General features: G+C 33.5%; 2 protein-coding genes across 3 annotated transcripts; one reads left to right on the top strand and one right to left on the bottom strand.

Annotated features, from left to right (window-relative positions):
* The first annotated feature begins 223 nt into the window (after positions 1–223).
* Positions 224–4,965, top strand: LOC101741140 (pleckstrin homology domain-containing family A member 3). The gene is made up of 5 exons (XM_004923161.5): positions 224–439; positions 515–631; positions 950–1,096; positions 1,196–1,326; positions 2,157–4,965. The coding sequence occupies exons 1-5, from the start codon at positions 400–402 to the stop codon at positions 2,364–2,366; spliced, it is 645 nt and encodes a 214-aa protein (XP_004923218.1). The 5' UTR covers positions 224–399; the 3' UTR covers positions 2,367–4,965.
* Positions 4,951–8,526, bottom strand: LOC101735729 (DNA polymerase delta catalytic subunit). 2 transcript variants are annotated; one of them, XM_038013118.2, is made up of 2 exons: positions 8,372–8,526; positions 4,951–8,257 (listed from the first exon to the last, which is right to left on the bottom strand). In XM_038013118.2, exons 1-2 carry the CDS (start codon positions 8,376–8,378, stop codon positions 4,995–4,997), a joined length of 3,270 nt encoding a protein of 1,089 aa, XP_037869046.1. In that variant the 5' UTR covers positions 8,379–8,526; the 3' UTR covers positions 4,951–4,994.
* Positions 8,527–20,468: the final 11,942 nt, after the last annotated feature.

The raw sequence follows: 20,468 nt of genomic DNA, 5'->3' as shown, positions 1-20,468 counted from the left end.
GCACCTAGTCGGGAGAGGGATGCTCAACGTGGTGTTCGGAGGGCGACCCCTTTTGAAGAGCACCACTGTGCTTTTCGTGGGGTTGATGTCGATGTTGTCACTTCAAAAATATTCGGAATTTTTTTAGATTCGGACGGTGGGAAAATAGTTCCCTGTGCTCGATTAAGGGTAAAGTAATGGATTAAAACTCTATGATTAAAAAACTATAAAATTTCCTTTTTGACATTGAAAGAAAGTAGCTATGACACTGGCATTTGACATCCAACTAGACGAAAATTTGAAAAACGGGAAATTAAAAATTGTTTTACAACAATTTCAACATTTTCAACATAATATTTAGGCCATCTACTGAAGGCCCATGTTTAATAATGCAAAAATAAATGAACTTATTTTAGAACGATGGAGGGAGTTTTATGGAAATGGACAAATTATTGGAACGGTAATTTAGTTAGTTTTGCTTAAGAACACGTAGTTTAAATATGTAGTAATACAATAATTACATTATACTTTTCAGGATGGCAGACAAGATGGTTTGTGTTAGAGAATGGTATACTTTCTTATTATAAATCACAAGATGAAGTAGTTCAGGGATGTAAAGGATCAGTGAAAGTATCTGTTTGTCAAATAAATGGTAAGACAAAACGTTCCGTTATTTTTTCATGTAACATCACGAAAAATAATAAAAACAACATAACTATATCCAGACTTCATGCTATATTTTTTTTATTTAAGACACTGAAAACATCATCCCAATTGTTGATATAGATATCCATCCCGATAGATTGATAACTAGATCAACAATATAATGGGATCAATCAAAACACTCATACATTATTGTTAAATTTATAGATTACTTTCTTTTGTATGCTTTGTTTCTGTTTAATAGCTCATTATAGACATTTCAGGATTGCTTAGAATGGATAAAATTAGCTTTAAATAAAATTTTCAGTTAATACTATTGACAACACAAGATTGGATCTAGTGATACCAGGTCAACAGCATATGTACTTAAGGGCACCTTCTCCTCAAGATAGACAAAAATGGCTTGTGGCATTAGGAAGTGCCAAGGCATGTGTTGACGCACAAGATATAAAAGGTTATTTAACAACTCACCTTTCTTACTTTGTTACTACTAGTACAGTATTAAAAATGTATACATGTACATATAATGTTTTTATATAATATTTAATTTCAGGTATAATCTTCGAGGATACAAATACTTTGAGTCATAAAAAATCTGAATTGCGTTTGTATTGTGATCTCATGATGCAGCAAGTTCATGCAGTGAAAAGTGCGGCAAATGCAGATACTGGTCCTGAATTACAGGTAAAAAATACCTTAATCATTAGATTGACATAAAAGTGTAATATTAAAATAGACCAGTAAAAAAAAAACAGTTAAAAAAACTAAAAAAATTACGCTTTTATAGAAAATCCAACTAAAAAATAGAAAATAAATTTTAATAAATTTTAATTACAAATAGTGTAAGAAAAAATGATTTTATTATAAAAAAAGCGTGGGGTGCATGGTATCAATAGTTGTAAATATTTTATGAACAGATATGAGTAGATGGGTTATTCTGATAATATCCTAAAAAGCACCCCATGCTTTTTTTACAATAAAATCATTTTTCCTTACACTATTTTTAATTCAAATTTATTAAAAAAAATTTTTACATTTTTAGTTGTTCTCAAATTTTTTCAATACTTTTTCAATTTTTCAGAAATTGCATCTGAATCAGTGTGTAACTTATTTGAGAAATAGGTGATTGGTGCTGCTCTTATTTTTGATTCTTGGTCTTAACGCAGAGACTCCGGGTCTCAGGAAGAAAAAAAATCGCTAATCCTGATGATCCTACCAAGAATAATGGATCAAACTGTTTAAAATATTGAATTGTCATCAGTCCTTAATAATTATGCTAAATTTCGAGTTAATCAGACGTTTTGAAAGGGGTCAAAATCATGTTCATGTTAGAAAGATTCCGTTACATATTAACATACGTATGAAGCTAATAAAAGCGTATTAAAAAGTATGCTTAGGTTTAGTAATGGACTTTTAATAGGAAAAAAATAGACTTCATATGAGATTATTTGTATAATAATTATGAAGCAAAAAGTATTATATTTTTATAAAACAAAATATCACTCTAATTTCAGACTATTAATGATGCAACAAGTTTACTCACAGCAACGTGTGATACATTCATCAGAACGCTGGAAGATATAATGAAGCTTGCACCTCCAGGAGCTCCACCAACCACTCCATATGAAATGCCCATACCCAATTTAATAATCACAAAAAACAACTCTTCAAATAAAATGCCTAGACAATCACTAAGTAGAACTTTATCACAAGAGAATAGATGAATATTTTAGGTAGGCTTGTAAAACAAACAAAAAAAACTATTATGCCAATAGTAATTGTCTTACGAAATTGAAATTGTTAGGACATGAGTTAGTGTAAACCATTCTTAGTTTGGTGTGTAAACGTAATCTGTTGACATGTATGGTTACTGTGGCCTTGTAGGGAACATCTTATTCATAGGCATTTATTATGAAAAAGTTCCCATTCATGTGCTTACAATTTACCGTTGTAACAGCTACAAAATGTGCGTGTTGAAAATGTACACCCTATTTGAATTCAATTAAATTTATCTATCATACTATATTATTATATCCTTTTGTGAATAATATCTCGTGCACTAGTAGTCATTCATAAGTTTTCTTTTTCACTTTTTTTTAGGATATAAATTTAAGGTATGTTCATTTATTATAACTTGAAGGTTGGACATCAGCAGTACAACACATATTATTACATTACTTTTACTCAACATGAGTAAAAGTATGTAGATGATTCCAATAAATCAATCCAATAAAAGCTATTATTTTATATTTAAATTTACAACTGTTCAAAATTAGTAGTTTTTAAATCACATTTTTTAATTATCTACCATTCATTACTGGTGTTTGATAGTTTCAAGTGTTTAAATTTAAAGAGAATCAAATAATTCAGTAATTTCAAAATAAAAAATCATCTTCCATGCATTGATGCATTGACCCCTCCTTTTATTTGTGGGTCGTATTTACAAATAAATTTTAAATTACATCTATTCAACAAAGAATTACATAATTATTTAACTAAATAACAAACTATGGTTACATTAGTGGAAGCGTTAGGAAGAAAGTATTAGAGAAATATGTCATCAGATTAATAACATAATATGTGAATTTTGTGTATTAAATTAAGATACCCCAAATCATTACTACATACATTGTTCAGGAAAATCAAAACAACGTTCTCAGACCTCATGTCGTTGATCTTACTGTTAGTAACCCTAACTAATATGTATACGGGTCCGATATTCGGCCGAAAATCTTGAGATATTTGGGGTCTGCATATTATGTTTTTATCTGTATATGTTACGCCAATGAAAAAGGTGAAATTAATCGTTTTAGGATGATGATTGTGCGACGTTTAACTTTTAATTGTAGTTTAATTGTCTTTTATGCACCCACTTTTTTGCGATTACCGCCGCTTTTGAGCATATAAGCAGTAAAATAACTTTTGCATGAGAAACTAAATTCAGAGGTCTTTTGAGCAATGCTTACACCTTTTCAAATAAAACCCAAAATTAGAATTAAACAACAAAAAAAACTGGTTCAATTGACAACACCATTGCCATATTTAATAATGTCAATTTTAGTTCTCTTCCGGAATACTTTGTCCAGATTCTCTTGGTACTTCGGTTTTTGTTGGTTGTTACTGTTACCATTTGTTGAAAAATCTTCCGTCAAACCGCGTAGCCCGATGGGTCCCTTGAAATTGGTTGATGACGGTAGTTCGATCCACATGACCTTCTTGAAAGATTGGATTTAAAGTTATTTTGACAAATGAATATTACAATAATTGATGAGTACTGAATGTTAATTTAATGTGTAAGTTGTTTAAATTAGACGTAGATATATTTAGGGAGCTCTAAACATGCACTTCTACCTTTCTGTTCTTAATAAAAGCGATGTGCTAAGTCTTAGCTTACAGTTTCTTTTTTTTTTCTTTGGATTATCTTTGAAATAGTCTATCATGTGACTTGGTTACTTATTAATGTTTTAATGGCAGATCGTATGTCATCCATAACATCTACTTTTTACCCTCAAAGACCTTTCACAGTAACGTTACAGTAAAAGAAACTGTAAATTTTGATTCGGACGGCCATCGCGTTTCACCATGCCAGCACGATGTGATGCATAGTTTTCAGAAACGGGAATACAGAATGCATTGCGAAACCTAGAAGTTCACGATTGCAGTTAAGTAATAAATTAAAATAGGTAGATCAAATTCGAATGTTTCCAATCAGCATAGCAGTCTTACATTGTAACAACTATCTAGGTACCATCCACAAGTATAATCAGCTGATTAAATTAAACTTCGATCTAATTTTTTTTAGATTGTACTGTATAGAGAAGGTGCACGAGCTCTGTTAGAGCTGTAGATTTCTGCTTTAAGAGTGTAGACCTACTATAAATAATACCATTGTTCTTTCCACTACTATTCTCACTTACTGTCTGACTGACTGACGTCTTTGCTGCGCTGCAGGTGTTGTGGATCCTTACCACTAACGCGCCTATCGATGACAGCTTAAAGACTTCGAATTTATTTTTAAGTTGTATTTCTCTCATACAGATACTTTAAAATCTCAGTCGAAAAATTGTGGCGGACTAGGTACCGCTTTTGTTCCTATATGAGTAGTGTTATGTAAATAATAATGTTTTTAATATTTGGCAACAATAAAAAAATCTCAAATTTTACAAAATTGTTTCTGTGATGTGTAACTCAAATGTGTAACCAGAATCTTTGTACAGTTCGTATTTGTTAAAATTCATTTCAAAAACTTATTCTTTCTTAAAATAATAGTATTTTCCTAGTTTATGATTATGTAATAATATAAATATATTAATATTCAATTTTTATTTTATTTTATTTCTTTTACATAAGTTTCACCAAATCGGCTGCCCAAACCTTAAAATTGTATTTTCTTGAGTGTCAAGCTCCATACCCATTTTCTTTCTCATGTAAAAAATAGTACAATCTCGATTGGTACAAAGCACTTCTTCATGTAAACTACCTTGGCATCTTTGACATTCTGTCCATAATCTGGAAAAATTTTGTTGAAGCTGCCGTAATTTGAATACTTCTGTAATGTATAACTGGCCTTCTTTTTTCATGCAGTGATCACATAACGCTTTTTTTGTTTCACTAGGCATGACAGTTTTACAACCTAGACATTTTTCTTTCTTTTTAGTGAAAGCAGCAAGTGCCCCAACTTTGGAAGTGACCATAGCTTTGGTTCTGGTATGTTCACCCTTAAGAAGTAGAGATTCTGCTTTCTCACCTAGAATTGGTTCAAATATCCTTAAAAGGGGTTTCGATAACTGATTTTCCAAATAGTAATTAAAATCAATAGGAACGCTATTTTCTAATACATAAATAGGATCTTCGGCTTTCATATAAGCAGGTGTATTTTTTGTTGCACAGCATAACACATACGGAACCCTGTCTCCTAATTTCGGTGCAGTTCCCTCATCACGCTTTTTCATTTTCTTAGCAAGTTCTACATGAGCCTGTTTAGCAGCATAATCATTTTTTGTGAGTTCTTTAGTAATAACAAGTTGTGATATATCAATTCGATTGCATAATAAATCAGCTATAATTTGTTTAGCATAATTAATAGCTCCATCTGGGTCTCTGTCTATGAGCAACTTCTGTAAACAAGTGCTCATTACATTAGAAACAAGAGGACAATTGTCTCTTCGAACAGTTTCAATACCCTTGCAATCCATTTTGTCATATTTATCTGGTCTAGTAAAATAAAGGCCAGCATATCGTTTCTTATTAATGAGTAAGTATGGGTAGTATACTTTCTCAAATTCTAATTTTATAGGTTTTACAAACTTTGCTGTAACAAATTCAGCTGCTTCTTTTCCTAATTCCATACTCTCTTCAAGAGTTTTCACTCCAAACTTAACCATTACAGAATCAGTATCTCCATATATAACAACAGCATCTTCTTTATATCCATTAGCTTTAGTGTATTTCTTTTCTACTTCTGACTTAGTGAATTCAATCATAGTTCTGCCATAAGCAGTGACACTACCAGATATTTCTAAGCATGGTAATTTTCCTACTTGAGCACCTGTAAATCCATAAACAGAGTTTGCACTTATTTTCAAAGCCAGTTGTCTACCATCCAGAACTGACCTTTTAAATGGGTCTTTTTCATCCTTCAAGTCTGCCTTTGCTTTTTTTCTTGCTGCGAGTAGTGATTCTAGAATTTCTGGTAGTAGGCCCTTTCTGATGTGATTTTTTACAAACATGTTTTTTGAAGGTGTTATAGTAACATCATTGTCAGCAACATTAAATTGGTTTTGAGCATTAGGGGGAACTAAAGTTGTATAACATAAATTATGTGCCATCATGATGCTCGGGTACAAAGATGCAAAATCTAAGGTTGAAATAGGGTCGGCATAGTATCCTCTTTTGGGTTCAATAACTGTGGCTCCTTCATACTGATCATCAGAACCTTGGCTATGGTATACTGGCATTAAATATCCAGCTTCTTTTGCTTTGCGTAGTAGCTGACTGACAACTTTTATTTGTTGCCCTCTTGTTAGTAAACAAAGTAAAGGAACACCAGTAACTCTAGCCATTTCCATGTGATTAATGATACACATTAATTTGTTTAAAAGTTTTAGTGGGAGGTAAGCATCTTTAAGACAGTACATTGCCAATCTCCTTCTGGTTTGTTCACTTTCATTTTGTAAATCTGTGATTATACTGTGATGCACATCTTCTTTCTGCTCTTGAAGGAAATGGTAACTGACAGCATTCAGAGTATATGACCTTAATTTGTAATCACGAACTAATACCAACAATAAATCAAAAGGAACTCGTCCTTCAAAATTAATGGTTTTATTTTCTCTTCGACCCATCTGTTTCGATTGCAAGACTGTATCTTTTATAACAGATCTTACATTTTTTATTCGTCCCAGAAAATCAAATTTTTGCACATTTAAATGTTTAGCACGATTTATAAGATATGGCCAGTCGAAATTGCTAATATTATATCCAGTAATGATATCAGGATCTAATTTGCGAAAAAAATCAGACCACTTAGATAACATTTCAGACTCTGATTGAAAACTAAGTACTTGTGAACCTACAATAGGAGCACATGTATTCAATGTAAATACGTTTCTTAAATATGGTTCTGTTTCACCTTGTCTTATGACCATGGATGCAATTTGAATTACAGGGTCATGTTTAGCTTCTGGGAAAATACCTTTTCTACCAGCACATTCAATATCAAAACTTAATATTCTGAATGGTGCCACTTTTGACCACTCTCCTTCTGGTGGATGAAATATGAAAGCATTCCATGCCACATCCACTTCAATCTGACATCTAGATTCAGGCTTCACTTTTGAATCTATTGTTCTTAAAAACCACTTCCCAACAGGTAGTTCAATCCAACTGCATCCAACAATTGAAGTATCAACCATGAAACGTATATCAAAATCGATGTTTGTTTCATAAAATTGAGGATCCATCAATCCAAAAGATAGAGGTTGCCTTTCGATCAGTCTTTTGGCAGCAGCAATTAATTTTGGCAGTGCTACTGAAACTCTTGCAAATGTAATATTGGAATCACCTTTGTAATACATAATTGATTTGGCCTGTACTAAACGCACTTCAAGGACACATTCTTTAATATTATCTTTATTCCCTCTTAAATCTTCTAATATTGCTTTGTTAAGATTTGTTTTCATTTCGTTACAAGAAGATTCTGTAAAATTTACTGGTACAGTGACATAAAAATATGGTGTAAAACCATGTACATGACAGCAAACAGAGTTTCCCTCTGAAGTTATCCCGTACATCCTCATTATAGGTACGGGAGCCAATTGGGAGCCAGGCATGCCATTCATTGGTGAGCCATAATAATGATCAATGTCGAGTTGTTGAAATATTAATGTTTCTCGGTTTGGAGTCAGTATAGGCGGTGGAGGACGAGACCATTTCATATTCGAAGATTGATTTTCAGGTCCTTCACCTTCAAATATTTCTTGGCTGTCAATATCACCAGTGTCCATACAAGCCAGTTGTTCTTCGAAACTAAATGGAGTATCGTTTTCATCGTCATCGTCGCCAGATTTAAACCTCTTTGGAGGAGGACCTTTAGTTTTATTCCTGTCCATTTTGTCTGTGTACAATATTGTTTTAATTTAGCTTGCTTTTACGTCCTCGTAATTAACATAGATTAACTACCTAATTGTGCACTGAGATTAACGGGAGATAAATTTAATCTTTCACTTACTTGACATGGAGGTTCTATACCTTTAAATAATATGTAAGCACTACTTTTTAAAATTTAACGTAATTAAGTCAAGATTTTTCAATCAATCTGTAGGATTTAACGCGGGATTTTTTCAATTTAAGAACTGTCAAATATCAGTTCAGTGGTAGTTCTACTTTTTCAACTGGAAAGGCAAAGGTATTATACCATACTGCCTAATCTATACTAATATCTAAATCTACAGTGGTTTTTATGGATGTTCCGTTGTAACTACTAATCCATGCATCCGATTGACTTGAAACTTGGTATCCATGTAGAAAATATTTGTCTGTTATAGTTTTTTATAAAGGCTGCACATAACTTTTAGGACTCTTGCAAAAAGACCACTAAAAAGATGTAAAAAACCTCCATTTTACTAATATTATATTTCATCCCATATCATTTCATTTCAATTCATTTCATGCCTATTGATTAATGTTCCAAATTAATCAACTTCGTTTAATTTCACTTCATATTATCTTTTCTGATCTGATTTTGTACCTGATCTACGCACTAAAGATAGACATTTATTATTTTTAGGATCTCTATTGAAACTCTTTAATATCCCAGGTCTGTAAAATATAGTTGAGACTCAGTTTATGTAGGCGGCGACATTAACGTGGGTGATTTGTATACGCTCTAGTAAACACCTTAATACTAGATGGCTCTTTGGGCCCTCTACGACAGAATGAATAACATAGACTGAAATATCTTTAGAATTTATTATTTGTATTCGCAAATGCGGCGCAAGTTTGAATTGCAGAAGCCTACCCGTGTTTTAAAATTTCAGTATATTATTCATTATGTTTATAAAAACGTATGTTTATTATAATGGATACTAATCACTTCTGTTCGTGCTCGTTCGACCATTATCACTGAAAAAGAAAATCATTTAGAACATAGTGAAGATAATGCTAGGTCCTAAACATTAAACTATAATAATATATGTAACAGAATACAATTAAATGAAAAGTATTATTTTCTACTAATTAATTGCTTGGAAGTAGTTACATTACTTAAAAACATTTTACACCAGAAATTCAATAGATAAGGTCTGCGGGATATGTTGTAAGTACGGCGAACTCTTCGTCGCATTCAAAGAGAACGGTGACCGATACTTAGAACGCACTTTGAGAGGGCGGCACGACATAAAAAGCATCTTGTCGTGGCCGCTGGAAACTATATACCCGACCCTGTAGACCGAAAAAAAAACACGTCATTAGATCCTTCCGATCCATTAATGGTGCTTTTAGGTACACAAGCACCGGTCACCGTCATGGCCGAACCTGTCGCTTGCGACGAAGGGCTCGACGAGCGAATTAACCCATAAACACAGCCCACTGAGTTTCTCGCCGGATCTTCTCAGTGGATCGCGTTTCCGATCCGGTGGTAGATTCTGTGAAGCACTGCTCTTGCTAGGGTCATCACTCACTCCGGTTTGAGCCCCGTGAGCTCACCTACTAGTTAAGGTTACGCTGAAATAGCCTCTCAAGGCTATCAGATTAGGTAGGAAAAAACAAAAAAAAACTTAGAACGTTCTCAGAGAAGCACATGTGGTCAATAGACAGCTAAGGTGAGAGTATACTTATCTTTATGAAACGCTGGTGTTTAATGGTCATGCGATTCGAGCAACAGCTTCAAAACACGACCGCGATGCTTCATTCATCCAAAAAAACTCGCGATCCACTTTACTGTTCATAATAATAATATAGCAGATTAATCAAGTGTCGCTTGCGGTTTACAGCTGCGGTCGGCCACCGAATTTGGAATTTGGAGTTTGGATTGCTTCTTTAAACTAAAATTAAATTAAGAATATCACGTTATTGCCTTGGATACGTTAATCATATTTCCCCGTAGTTGTGGTTGTGTTATATAAATAAATTTTATAGGTAGTTAATAAATTGTAACTCTGGTTTCTAATTAAATTTATAGACAATTTCGATGAACCAATGAATCAATTGTTCTGAATGAGTAAACAAATAGCTAAAAATAAATGCTTAGTATAGAAGCAGAGCACTGCAATGTGTTTTTCACAAAATGATTTTCATCTTCGCTGCATCTATAAGTCAAAATATTAGTAACATTAAAAAAAAAATTAAAAATTATCCGTATGAAAACAAAAATAACGGATGGATCATAGGTAGGTACACGATTAAAAAATTAAAGTGGAAATGGATGGGTCATTTAATAAGAAGCAAAACAGTAAAATGGGCTAAATTAGTAACTGAGTGGTACTCTCCAGAGGGGAAAGATTAAAAGGACGACCGTTCCAAAGCTGGGTAGAGGACATAAAGGCTCTATGTGGAAGAGGAAATACCACGATCGGGACTTATGGCAGGATTTGGGGGAGGCCTATGCGAAAGCAAAACAATCTTAGCCGATGTGAAATGCAAAGAAAAAAAAAGAGAAATTAAATTAATAGTATGTACCTAAATAAGGTTGTTAATAAAGGCTTCTTTATCTTTATCTTTATTATGACTATCCCGTTTACGTCCTGGAAATGGCGGACGAAGGAGGAGGTAGGTACACTTTGGTCAAAGTTTGATTACTATTGACCAATAAAGATAAATTTTCTGTTAGTTACAGTATGAAAATATGAATCAGATCCTGTAAAAATGTAGATTTTTAGTACACTGTACAAAAAAAAACAACAGAGTGCACTTGTCTTTTGCGCACGCTTTGCTATCTAGATTTTGTTCCATTTATGTTTATGGTTTCCTTTAATCCGACGTTTTCCAGGACCAGTGTGCTTAGTGTGAGCATTTTAACGTTCTCGATAGCGTAAAAGTTAGTAGTTTAAGGAGTTGGAACGCTTTCCTACGTTTGCCGCTAGGGGCGCTCTTCCAACTGCATAGGTACGAGTTAACTTTTACGCTATCGAGAACGTTAAAAAAACTCGCAATAAGCACACATAATAATATGTCCTGCTGATTTGTGCAACGTCGTTGACTGACATTCCTTGCTACGAGTTCAAGCGTATGGTTCAATAGTGTTCAATCTGTGATATTGTGTTGCTGCAATATCCAAATGAACAAATTAATGTGATAAAAAAAAACATTCCTCACCACAATATCAGACGACTTTCATGCACAGTATAATCTAAATCATTGAATGGTAATTACATGGTTATTTTATTCATATTACAAAATAATTAATAATTTATATGGTTTTGTTTAAAAGCCATATGTCAAAATGAGCGGCGGCGTTCAATTTGTGATATCTATGAGCTTCTGTGAGTGTTTAACGTGAAGTGAACCGTTAGCTTGTCTGTAAATCTATGTAATGAAATATGTTAAAGTTTGAAGGACTAATTACTAAAGGAAAACGTGGTTCCGAGAAACCCACGATATCGAGTGGCGACGACGACACCCAGACCGGCAGCCGGGCGCGTTCACTCAACGAGTTTCCATTATCGTTTGTTCGCACCGTTAATACTTTAGACGTGACAAATAGGTTAGCACGCCTCTTTGCACTTGACCTTATTCCTAAAGTTGTAATTTGTGTTCTAATCTTCATTCTCTTCATTCTTTTTTTTATGTCTATACTACTATCTTAAGATGGAGTTACAAAAAAAAAAACTGGAAAATGCAATTGAATTTCCAAATTCGATTAGAAGCTCAATAAATAATAGGAAAGCACAGAATCTATATTATTAAATTAAATAAAAATCGTTTATTGCCTTTTAAAAACTTTTCCTTAAAAATATTAATAAACATAAAATTCTGAAATACAACGGCAAGAAGAGGCAAAGGGGTCGTCCAGTTAATGTTGTCGAAACGAAATAAATACGATCATTATGTCAAATGTCGTGGGAAAGAACGCCGTTAAACTTACAGATTGAACAATAAAATAGTATCAAATCAAGCAAAACACATAAACGCTTCATTTTACTCGTGTTTTAGTACGGATCTTAAGATTTACGATTTGGCAGGTCGAGGACAGTTTAAAAAAATACAGCTCGTGGAAAGCTTTCATACTTAACTATATAGCTACTTAACTATAGATAACGTTAATGTACATCAGTGTCCTAGACTACAATAAAAAAAATATTTATACGACAAGCAAAACCCTTAAAACCTACCAAATAATAATTTAATTTAGTTTTACTTCTGTAATCTAAAGCTTTAATAATTTTTTGAATACGACTTTGTAATTTTGGGAAGTATACTTTTACTTGGCTTTCCATAGCATTTGATTGTTATAATTGAGTTTGCAGTCTGGTCTAACAAAGTTTTCCTAATATCCTATATGTGCAAATTCAACGATTTCTAATCGAGGTAATTGAATTTTTATACTACGTAATGATGAACATAATTCAATAATTAACAGGACCTTCAATGTTTTTAATTACAAGTTTATAGTGCTAATGGCCTGGAAGGCTTTTTTATTCGTGCGCTTGAAGGGTAAGAGAGATATTTTTATAATTTAATTGAGGTTTCAATCTCACGTCTCAAGGTACACGATAAGATTCGCATTATTATGCCTACGGGCTTTAGTGAAGAATGAATTCATTCGATACGTGTGTCGCTATAATAGCCCCTTAGGATATCAACGATTATGTAGGAAAAAACATAATAATCTACGGTCTTAAATATTCAATGTAATATACATGTATATGACAAATGAACAGAAATACAATGCAACATGTAGCTATGAAGCAATTTAATTAATCAAGCTCTGACATTTCAGAAGCAATGTGCGGTTTGAATATACGAGTAGGTACAATAAGTCACACGGCCATCTTGCGAATTATCATTGTGATGTATCAAATACGGACCGGTATTGGTCACAACATGAGCATATTTTTTTCTTATAAGCATTTAATATTTGCATGACCATATAAATGGCATTACTTTACAGCAGTTATGACCTGTTGTAATTATCGCTGTTACCTACTTGAAAAGTTTCGATTATAAATAATTGATAGTCATTAAATCTAATAAAGCTCACAGGAGTCAAATGAGTCAAATTCTGTCTTTTTGTAATGGGTGTTCTTCTAATACTATCTAAATAGATGTAACCTAGTATTTCTACTGAACTACTATTAAAAACCATGAATAGCTTAAGAAAGAATACTAAGAAGGTAAATTTAAATTACTGTAATCGCGTGGAATTGTGACCAAAGACAATATAAGAGAAATGAAATCAAATGCCAAACGTTCCTGGTAAGTTAAACTCGTAGTATGGTTAACATAGTGTATAATATGTTAATATAATATACTAAGGTTCATAATTCCTAGTAAGGTACACATTATTTTAGTCTCGTAGTTTATCCTTTTTTTTTCTTCTAAATTTCATCTTCCAATGAGCTTACGATATTCCTGATGGTAACCAGAGGAGCTCAACGTGAAATAGCCGAAACACATTGAGACATTAAGTTCGAATATTCATTTCTTTGGATAGTTAGCACAATATGAAAATGTCACCTACGCATAACACTTTAGTCGTTCGTGACCAAGAAAACTAAAAATTATTCATCCACAGTGCGTTTTCAGAGATCATTTTGGCCACGTACCATCCGGCTTTGGAATGAGCTCCCCTCCACAGTGTTTCCCGATCGCTACGACATGTCCTTCTTCAAACGAGGCTTGTGAATAGTATTAAGCGGTAGGCAGCGGCTTGGCTCTGCTCCTGGCATTGCTGACGTCCATGAGCGACGGTAACCACTTACCATCAGGTGGGCCGTATGCTCGTCTGCCTACTCGGGCAATAAAAATATAATTCAAAACCTTTCAAAAAAATGAAATTTGTAAGTTGTTATTAATTATGATCATTACAAAAAATGTTAGAAAACGCACGATGTAATGTTTTTTTTATCCAGGACTAATTGTTAGATGCTGACTTTATTGTGTAAAGTTAGAATACGTATGTTTACAGATTAATGGAAATAAGTTTGTCTCAGTTAATTAGCTGGTGGCAAAACTTCATCAATGAATCAATTTAAATCAATTTGAAACTTATTTAGCTAAGTGAGTTAGAGACTACTTAAAAAATCATTAGAAACAATTTAGAGCAGTTAGTTATTAGTTAGTTGTATTAGATTAAAATGCTATAGTACTATAATATAATTATTGGTAACTTTACTATTAATTTTATGGCCAGGTACTTTTACTTTGCCTTAGCATACATTTGGTTACAAAAAAAAATTCTAAAGAAGTATTTTGTTTATAAAAAATCACAAAAATTCTAAATGAGCGTTGATGATAGCTTACATGAAAAATAACTATGTAGTTGAATATTTTTTTATGCATGAATCCTTGGCCTTGATCATGCAGTATATAACAACACTATCATGTTTGAGATCATCAAACAGAAATGGACAGAAACGCAACGTAAATCACTCATCCCCACGACATTGGTTCACCGTATCGATAATTGAATAAACTCGTTCATTATTACGGAGCTATAAAACCGGGAGCACAACAACCACGATTGTGCCGTTTTACGAGACACGCCAGCTGCATACTCGCCTATCTTTATGATGCTTGCACTGACCCCGAGGTTTCAAATTATGAGCCAAGAACAGACGGACTAATATCATTTTTATTACACACTTTTATTTAACACGATGATATTTTAAAATCTGTAATTTCAGTTAAACAAGATAAACTATACTAATATAATCGTGAGTTCGTAATTAAAATGCTGTTTTAAAATCATATTCAGACGGCAGCTATTGGTTTTTATAAACATACGCTTAAGCATTTTGACAGGATGCGAGAATGTAAACAATGGAATGACGACGAAGCAAATGACTTAGCGGATCGAAATGCAGCTGGACCTGAAGAAAGAACACTATCTTATCTCGGGAATGTGCCATCCCTCGCAGCGCGGTGGGTTGCCACTTAGCGCAGTGCCGCAAAAGGCGAAAGAAACTTTTGTTACTCAAAATCAATAACACTTATCTGTCTCGCTTTGTGTGCATAACGGCAATGTCAAAGAAAATGTGTATTTTTGAGTCATTAATCTTTGACAGCATATTGCCAGTTCCAAAAAAAATCATTTAAGCATAAGACATTATCATAGAGGTAGGTAGCTGTGGCACTGGAACTGCACTCTTAGGCTACCATCGAATAGGTAGTGAACAAGTAGCTGTGACACATTACAAATTCGATTGCTTCATTTTAATAATACTGTACCTAATATTAATAGATCCTTGAGGATATGTTTTAACGCTCGTCGAGGCCATTATATTGCAGCAATGCTTAGCTTCTTTTCGCACATTTAAATAGATACACAATCTTTATTTTTAAGGTTCGTTCGTCACCTGCCTGCGCTTGAATTGAATATATTAGAAGCAATCAAGCACTTCTTTCAAAAAGTATATTCCCTGAACGATTGAGACGCACCTGAAGTAAATGTTTATCGTGATCTTACATTAGAACCGCTAATTCAATCGTTCGTCACAGCACAAGGATGTTTCTCCTCTTTAATTAAATGCACTCGAGATTTTTGTGCAGCTTGATAATATTTATCATAAAGTGACAATGAAAACAATAATAAAATAATTATCTGTATGGACATGACGAGCAACGACTTGCATCGAGGGCGTTGCACTTTACGACGGTAAATCGATTAGTGTTTTCATTTGAAAATGCACCGTTTGTCTTCGGATGCATTATCAAGTTTTAATAACAGACCCGTATGAATTCACACAACGATTGTATTCATTTAGGTTTTTGACTCGGACATAATTATTATGATGACGTTTCATTGTACTTCTTGTCTGCCGACCTTTGCGACATTGCATAAGATATTTCACTAGTTCAAGAGTTCAAGGGTTATTCAGTTTAGTCCTAATATAATTTTGTTTTGGTTAAAAATAAAAGAAGTTTGTTAAACGCTCATGTTAATTGATTAACTGCAAAGATTGTTGCATTAATTCAATGACTCATTCCGTGGTTCAATATTTTCAAATCCATATTATGTGTAGGTATATGTTTAGTTTATTTGAAGATTACATAATATGTATTATAAATATGTTCAAATGTGCTCACGGTTGTTTGTGTTAACATCGTCAAATGAATCGGTGGTCGAGTTGTTCTTTTTTAATTTCCGTCGAATTTAAGAAATAACTGAAAACAATTCCTAGACAATATTGATTGGTTGCTAGATTATGATATTATGTATTTTCCACAATACGTATATTACATACAGTACGTATAAAATACGATTATTATTCAATTCCATCCAGTTAACAAATCCGTGTCACTACAAAGTTAATCTTTCTAAGCCAGTGACTTAGCAGACCTCTTTTTGATAGTACACCTAATATATTAATATACATAACATATAAGATAAAAAAAGATTAATTTCATAAAAAAAGTTTATTATCTTTTATAGAGCGTTTCTATACAATTTGTATTTAAAGACGGGTAACTGTCTAGATTGTTATATAGCGCGATTACAAGATATGTTAGTTGATTAAAAACTATATTATTGAACAGTTTATGATTAGGATCATTACACAGTATCGTAACGAGGAAATAATTAATTAGCTTTTCAACACGAACTTAAGGCATTCGTTAAGACTAAGTAAATTATTTACAAATACATAAATCCATCATTCTAACTGATGTCTTTATGCTTTGATATATAGTAACTACACTTAATGTAATGATGTCCAATAAATTACAGTTAATAATACTAGTCCTACTTTCGCCCTCGTGTTTTGAAGTGTAGACCGGAGTGGTGGCAAAGGTCTTGATAAGCCACAGTTTACGTCTGATAGTCTTTGGCAATTTGCCGGATGTATCTCGATAAATAGTTGTAATTTGCCTCCGCTGCAGAAGCCACACACAGCGCTCAAATTCATAAAGTCCACGAGCCATTCAACCAAAACACTTATCTAGACCAAAGGAAATGAATGGGCATTATCAAGTCATTGAGCGGGCACAGAAAAAGTCACAGTGATACACTGTCAAATAAACTTTGGCCTTTATATCTTTATCGTAACACATCAGATGTCACGCATTACGATTAAATCATAGCAAGCATTAAACACATTGTGTAGGCAATGGTGTTTAAACTTCAAAATGTATACGTACAGTTAGTACTTTTGATTCGCAGAGTTTAGTGAACTTTTCGACATAACGATTAGTAAAAACGTGATGAAACTTTAAATCCTTAATTTCGTTCAATTTTTTAAAACTACTACTGCTTAAACACAACTAAATAGGTCAAAACACAATGCTCTAAGCATGATCTTTTGTGTTTTTTTTTTGCAATTACCCGCGAAATTATATTTCGTAGTCATTCATGAACAAGAGATAATGTTACAGCGAACTGTATTTATGAAAGTGCGTAGGCGGTCCATTATTTAGTCTATACGCGATCGTGCGTCAATTTACTCAACTTAATCGCTATGTCGTCATTGCCCTTCGCAGGATTTTCTGTCAGATGACGTCATTGCCTTCGACACTTGCCTGAACAAACATTTGCTTTGATTTACCCGATAATTGAGCACCTACTCAAAATACATTTATATTGTGGACGTCTGGAATGTTCTTGTAATGGCTCCGCGCTAATTACAAATGGGTCCTACTCCCGGTCGATTGATAATCTATGTATCTTATTTATAAGGAGACAATTTAATGAATTTATAATTAAATGTATACATATTTGTATATTAGTATTCTAAATTATGATAGAGTAGAGCAGAAGTATGCTTCATTAAACACAAAATCAACCAACCAACTAAGCAACATAAAATCCAAACAAATGCAAAACACAAAAACATGAAGCATAATGGGTGGTCTTACCGCTAAGAATGATCTCCTTCAGAAAACCATCAGGTGGAAATCAATCATAAAGGAAGGAATTTAATTACTCTTAAAATAAACTATTATGAAATGTATTGATATGCGTTTTATAATAATACTGACTGCGATTGGACGCAGATTTTAAAAGGTTGACATGAAGTTTATTAATGTAATTTATAATAAGCTCATTAATGCAGCCATCCAGATGACCATGACCACGAAACTGCGAAGTATTTGAAAGGTCGTAAGGGATTTTGTAAATTTGTTTTTATTGCGCAATGGGCTGACTGAGCTTATGGCCCACCCGGTGTAAAGTAGTTCCCGAAGCTTATAGACATATAATGTGAATGTTTTTACCCACTTTGAGACATGAGGTCGACGTTCCAATCTATGTATATTATCTATATATTATTATATAAAAATGAATTGCTGTTCGTTAGTCTCGCTAAAACTCGAGAACGGCTCGATCAATTTGGCTAATTTTGGTCTTGAATTATTTGTGGAAGTCCAGAGAAGGCATAAAAGGTAGATAAATATGAAAGTGCTCGGAATATAAAAAAAATAACAATTTTGTTTTCCCTTTGATGTGGTGTCCCCCGTCGGATGGATTCCTTTTTTTGTTTTAAGTTTATTTTATACAAAAGTTTAGGTCTTTTATTTATCGATTGAGGCACTACGAAGTCGGTTGGGTCAGCTAGTTGTATTATATTAGTTATCATTCAGTGGAAACACAGAAAACAATACTTTGTTCGGTGACAAAGCGAGCGAAACGAGACAAGTCAATTGGAACGTATCAAGGCTTGAGTGAAATTATAAACGACAGACAGCAGTTCCAGGGGTTAACAGGGCCAATCATCCCTACAGTTGGTTTGTTCTGAGAAATATGTCTCTTGTCTTTCAAATTGTACTTATCTGGTGCGATGAAAGAACAACATTCCTATTTATTTTCATTCACAGAACCAACATATGTTCTAACAAAATGGAGTCTATTGTAAAATGTTCTTTTAATAGTAAAATAACACTTTTAAATGACTCCATTTTTGGTTCCGAATTAAAGAAAGTTCTTTTCAGTCGTTTGCACTCTTGCCAGAGTGGTCGTGATCATCATTTCGTAGTAGTAGGTCTATAGAGTAGGCAGGTATGCGTAAAGAAAGATGGGCAGTGCTATGTAAATAATGATATAAATTATTTGTTACTTTTGAAGGCAGACGATCGAAGGGCCTACCTGATGATGAGTGAAGTGCGTGGAGTTAGGAGAGTGAGAATTTATTTTGTGATTATTTAATTTTATTTTCTTTATTTAAACATCGGGACTTTAGATACCGGAAGGCAAGGTCACGTGTCAGAGAAACAATGTGGAACGTGGACGTGGAGTTAATTCAGAGCCCGATATTTTTTCATTTTCTAGATTATTTCCTCAATTCTGGCAGAATGCGTAGTAGAGGTGAAATCTGTTCGAGGTGGTACATGGTGGGGTGGTAACTATACTAGAAACTAATATGTTTTGAAAAAATGTTCGTTTGCTAAGAAAAGTATTTAGTTTCTCGTTGTGATTTTTATTTCTTTCGTGAACCCAAATCTTCACTAAGCCTCAGATGGAAACCAGCCGACACGCGCTGTTCACTGTCGCAGTGCTCTTAGGAAACTAGTTATTCGCTTCAGAGCATTTTAACTGTTATTTGAAGAGAAGAATAGTTTTGCACGTACATGTTCCATGTATTTCTGCCGTGAAGCAGTAATGCGTTTCGGTTTGAAGGGCGGGGCAGCCGTCGTAACTATAGTAAGGCGGAACGGATATCTCAAGGTGGGTGGCGCATTTACGTCGTAGATGTCTATGGTTTCGAGTAACCACTTAACACCAGGTGGGCTGTAAGCTCGTCCACCCATCTAAGCAATAAAAAAAAAAACATAATTGTAACGAATCAATTGATTTATCTATTTCCACATGAAATAAAACTATATAAAGTATTTTAGATTTTTTTGGTTGGTATATTGACTACTATCATATTTTATTAGGAAGGCATAGACGGCTGAATAAGCTTTCGGTTCACCTGTATTAGTTCCCAGCTCCTACAGACATCACAATGTGATTTCCGCCATAATAACACAATATAGAACCACTATATTTCCGGTGACAGTATGTTTGGCTTTAAATAATTATCAATGACTTGTCCAATTAATTTTTATTAAACTTCAAGCCTCGTAATTATCATACTACTTAAAATGTTTGTAACGGAAATGGGCTATTAATTAATACTCAATATGTTTTAATGCTACGATGTAATAATGGTTTTAATATGAAGCTACCGTTTTAACGT

This window comes from Bombyx mori, chromosome 10 (assembly GCF_030269925.1).
Source record: "Bombyx mori chromosome 10, ASM3026992v2".
In the NCBI taxonomy this organism is placed as follows: Eukaryota; Metazoa; Arthropoda; class Insecta; order Lepidoptera; family Bombycidae; genus Bombyx; species Bombyx mori.
This window is presented reverse-complemented; position numbering and strand designations above follow the sequence as displayed.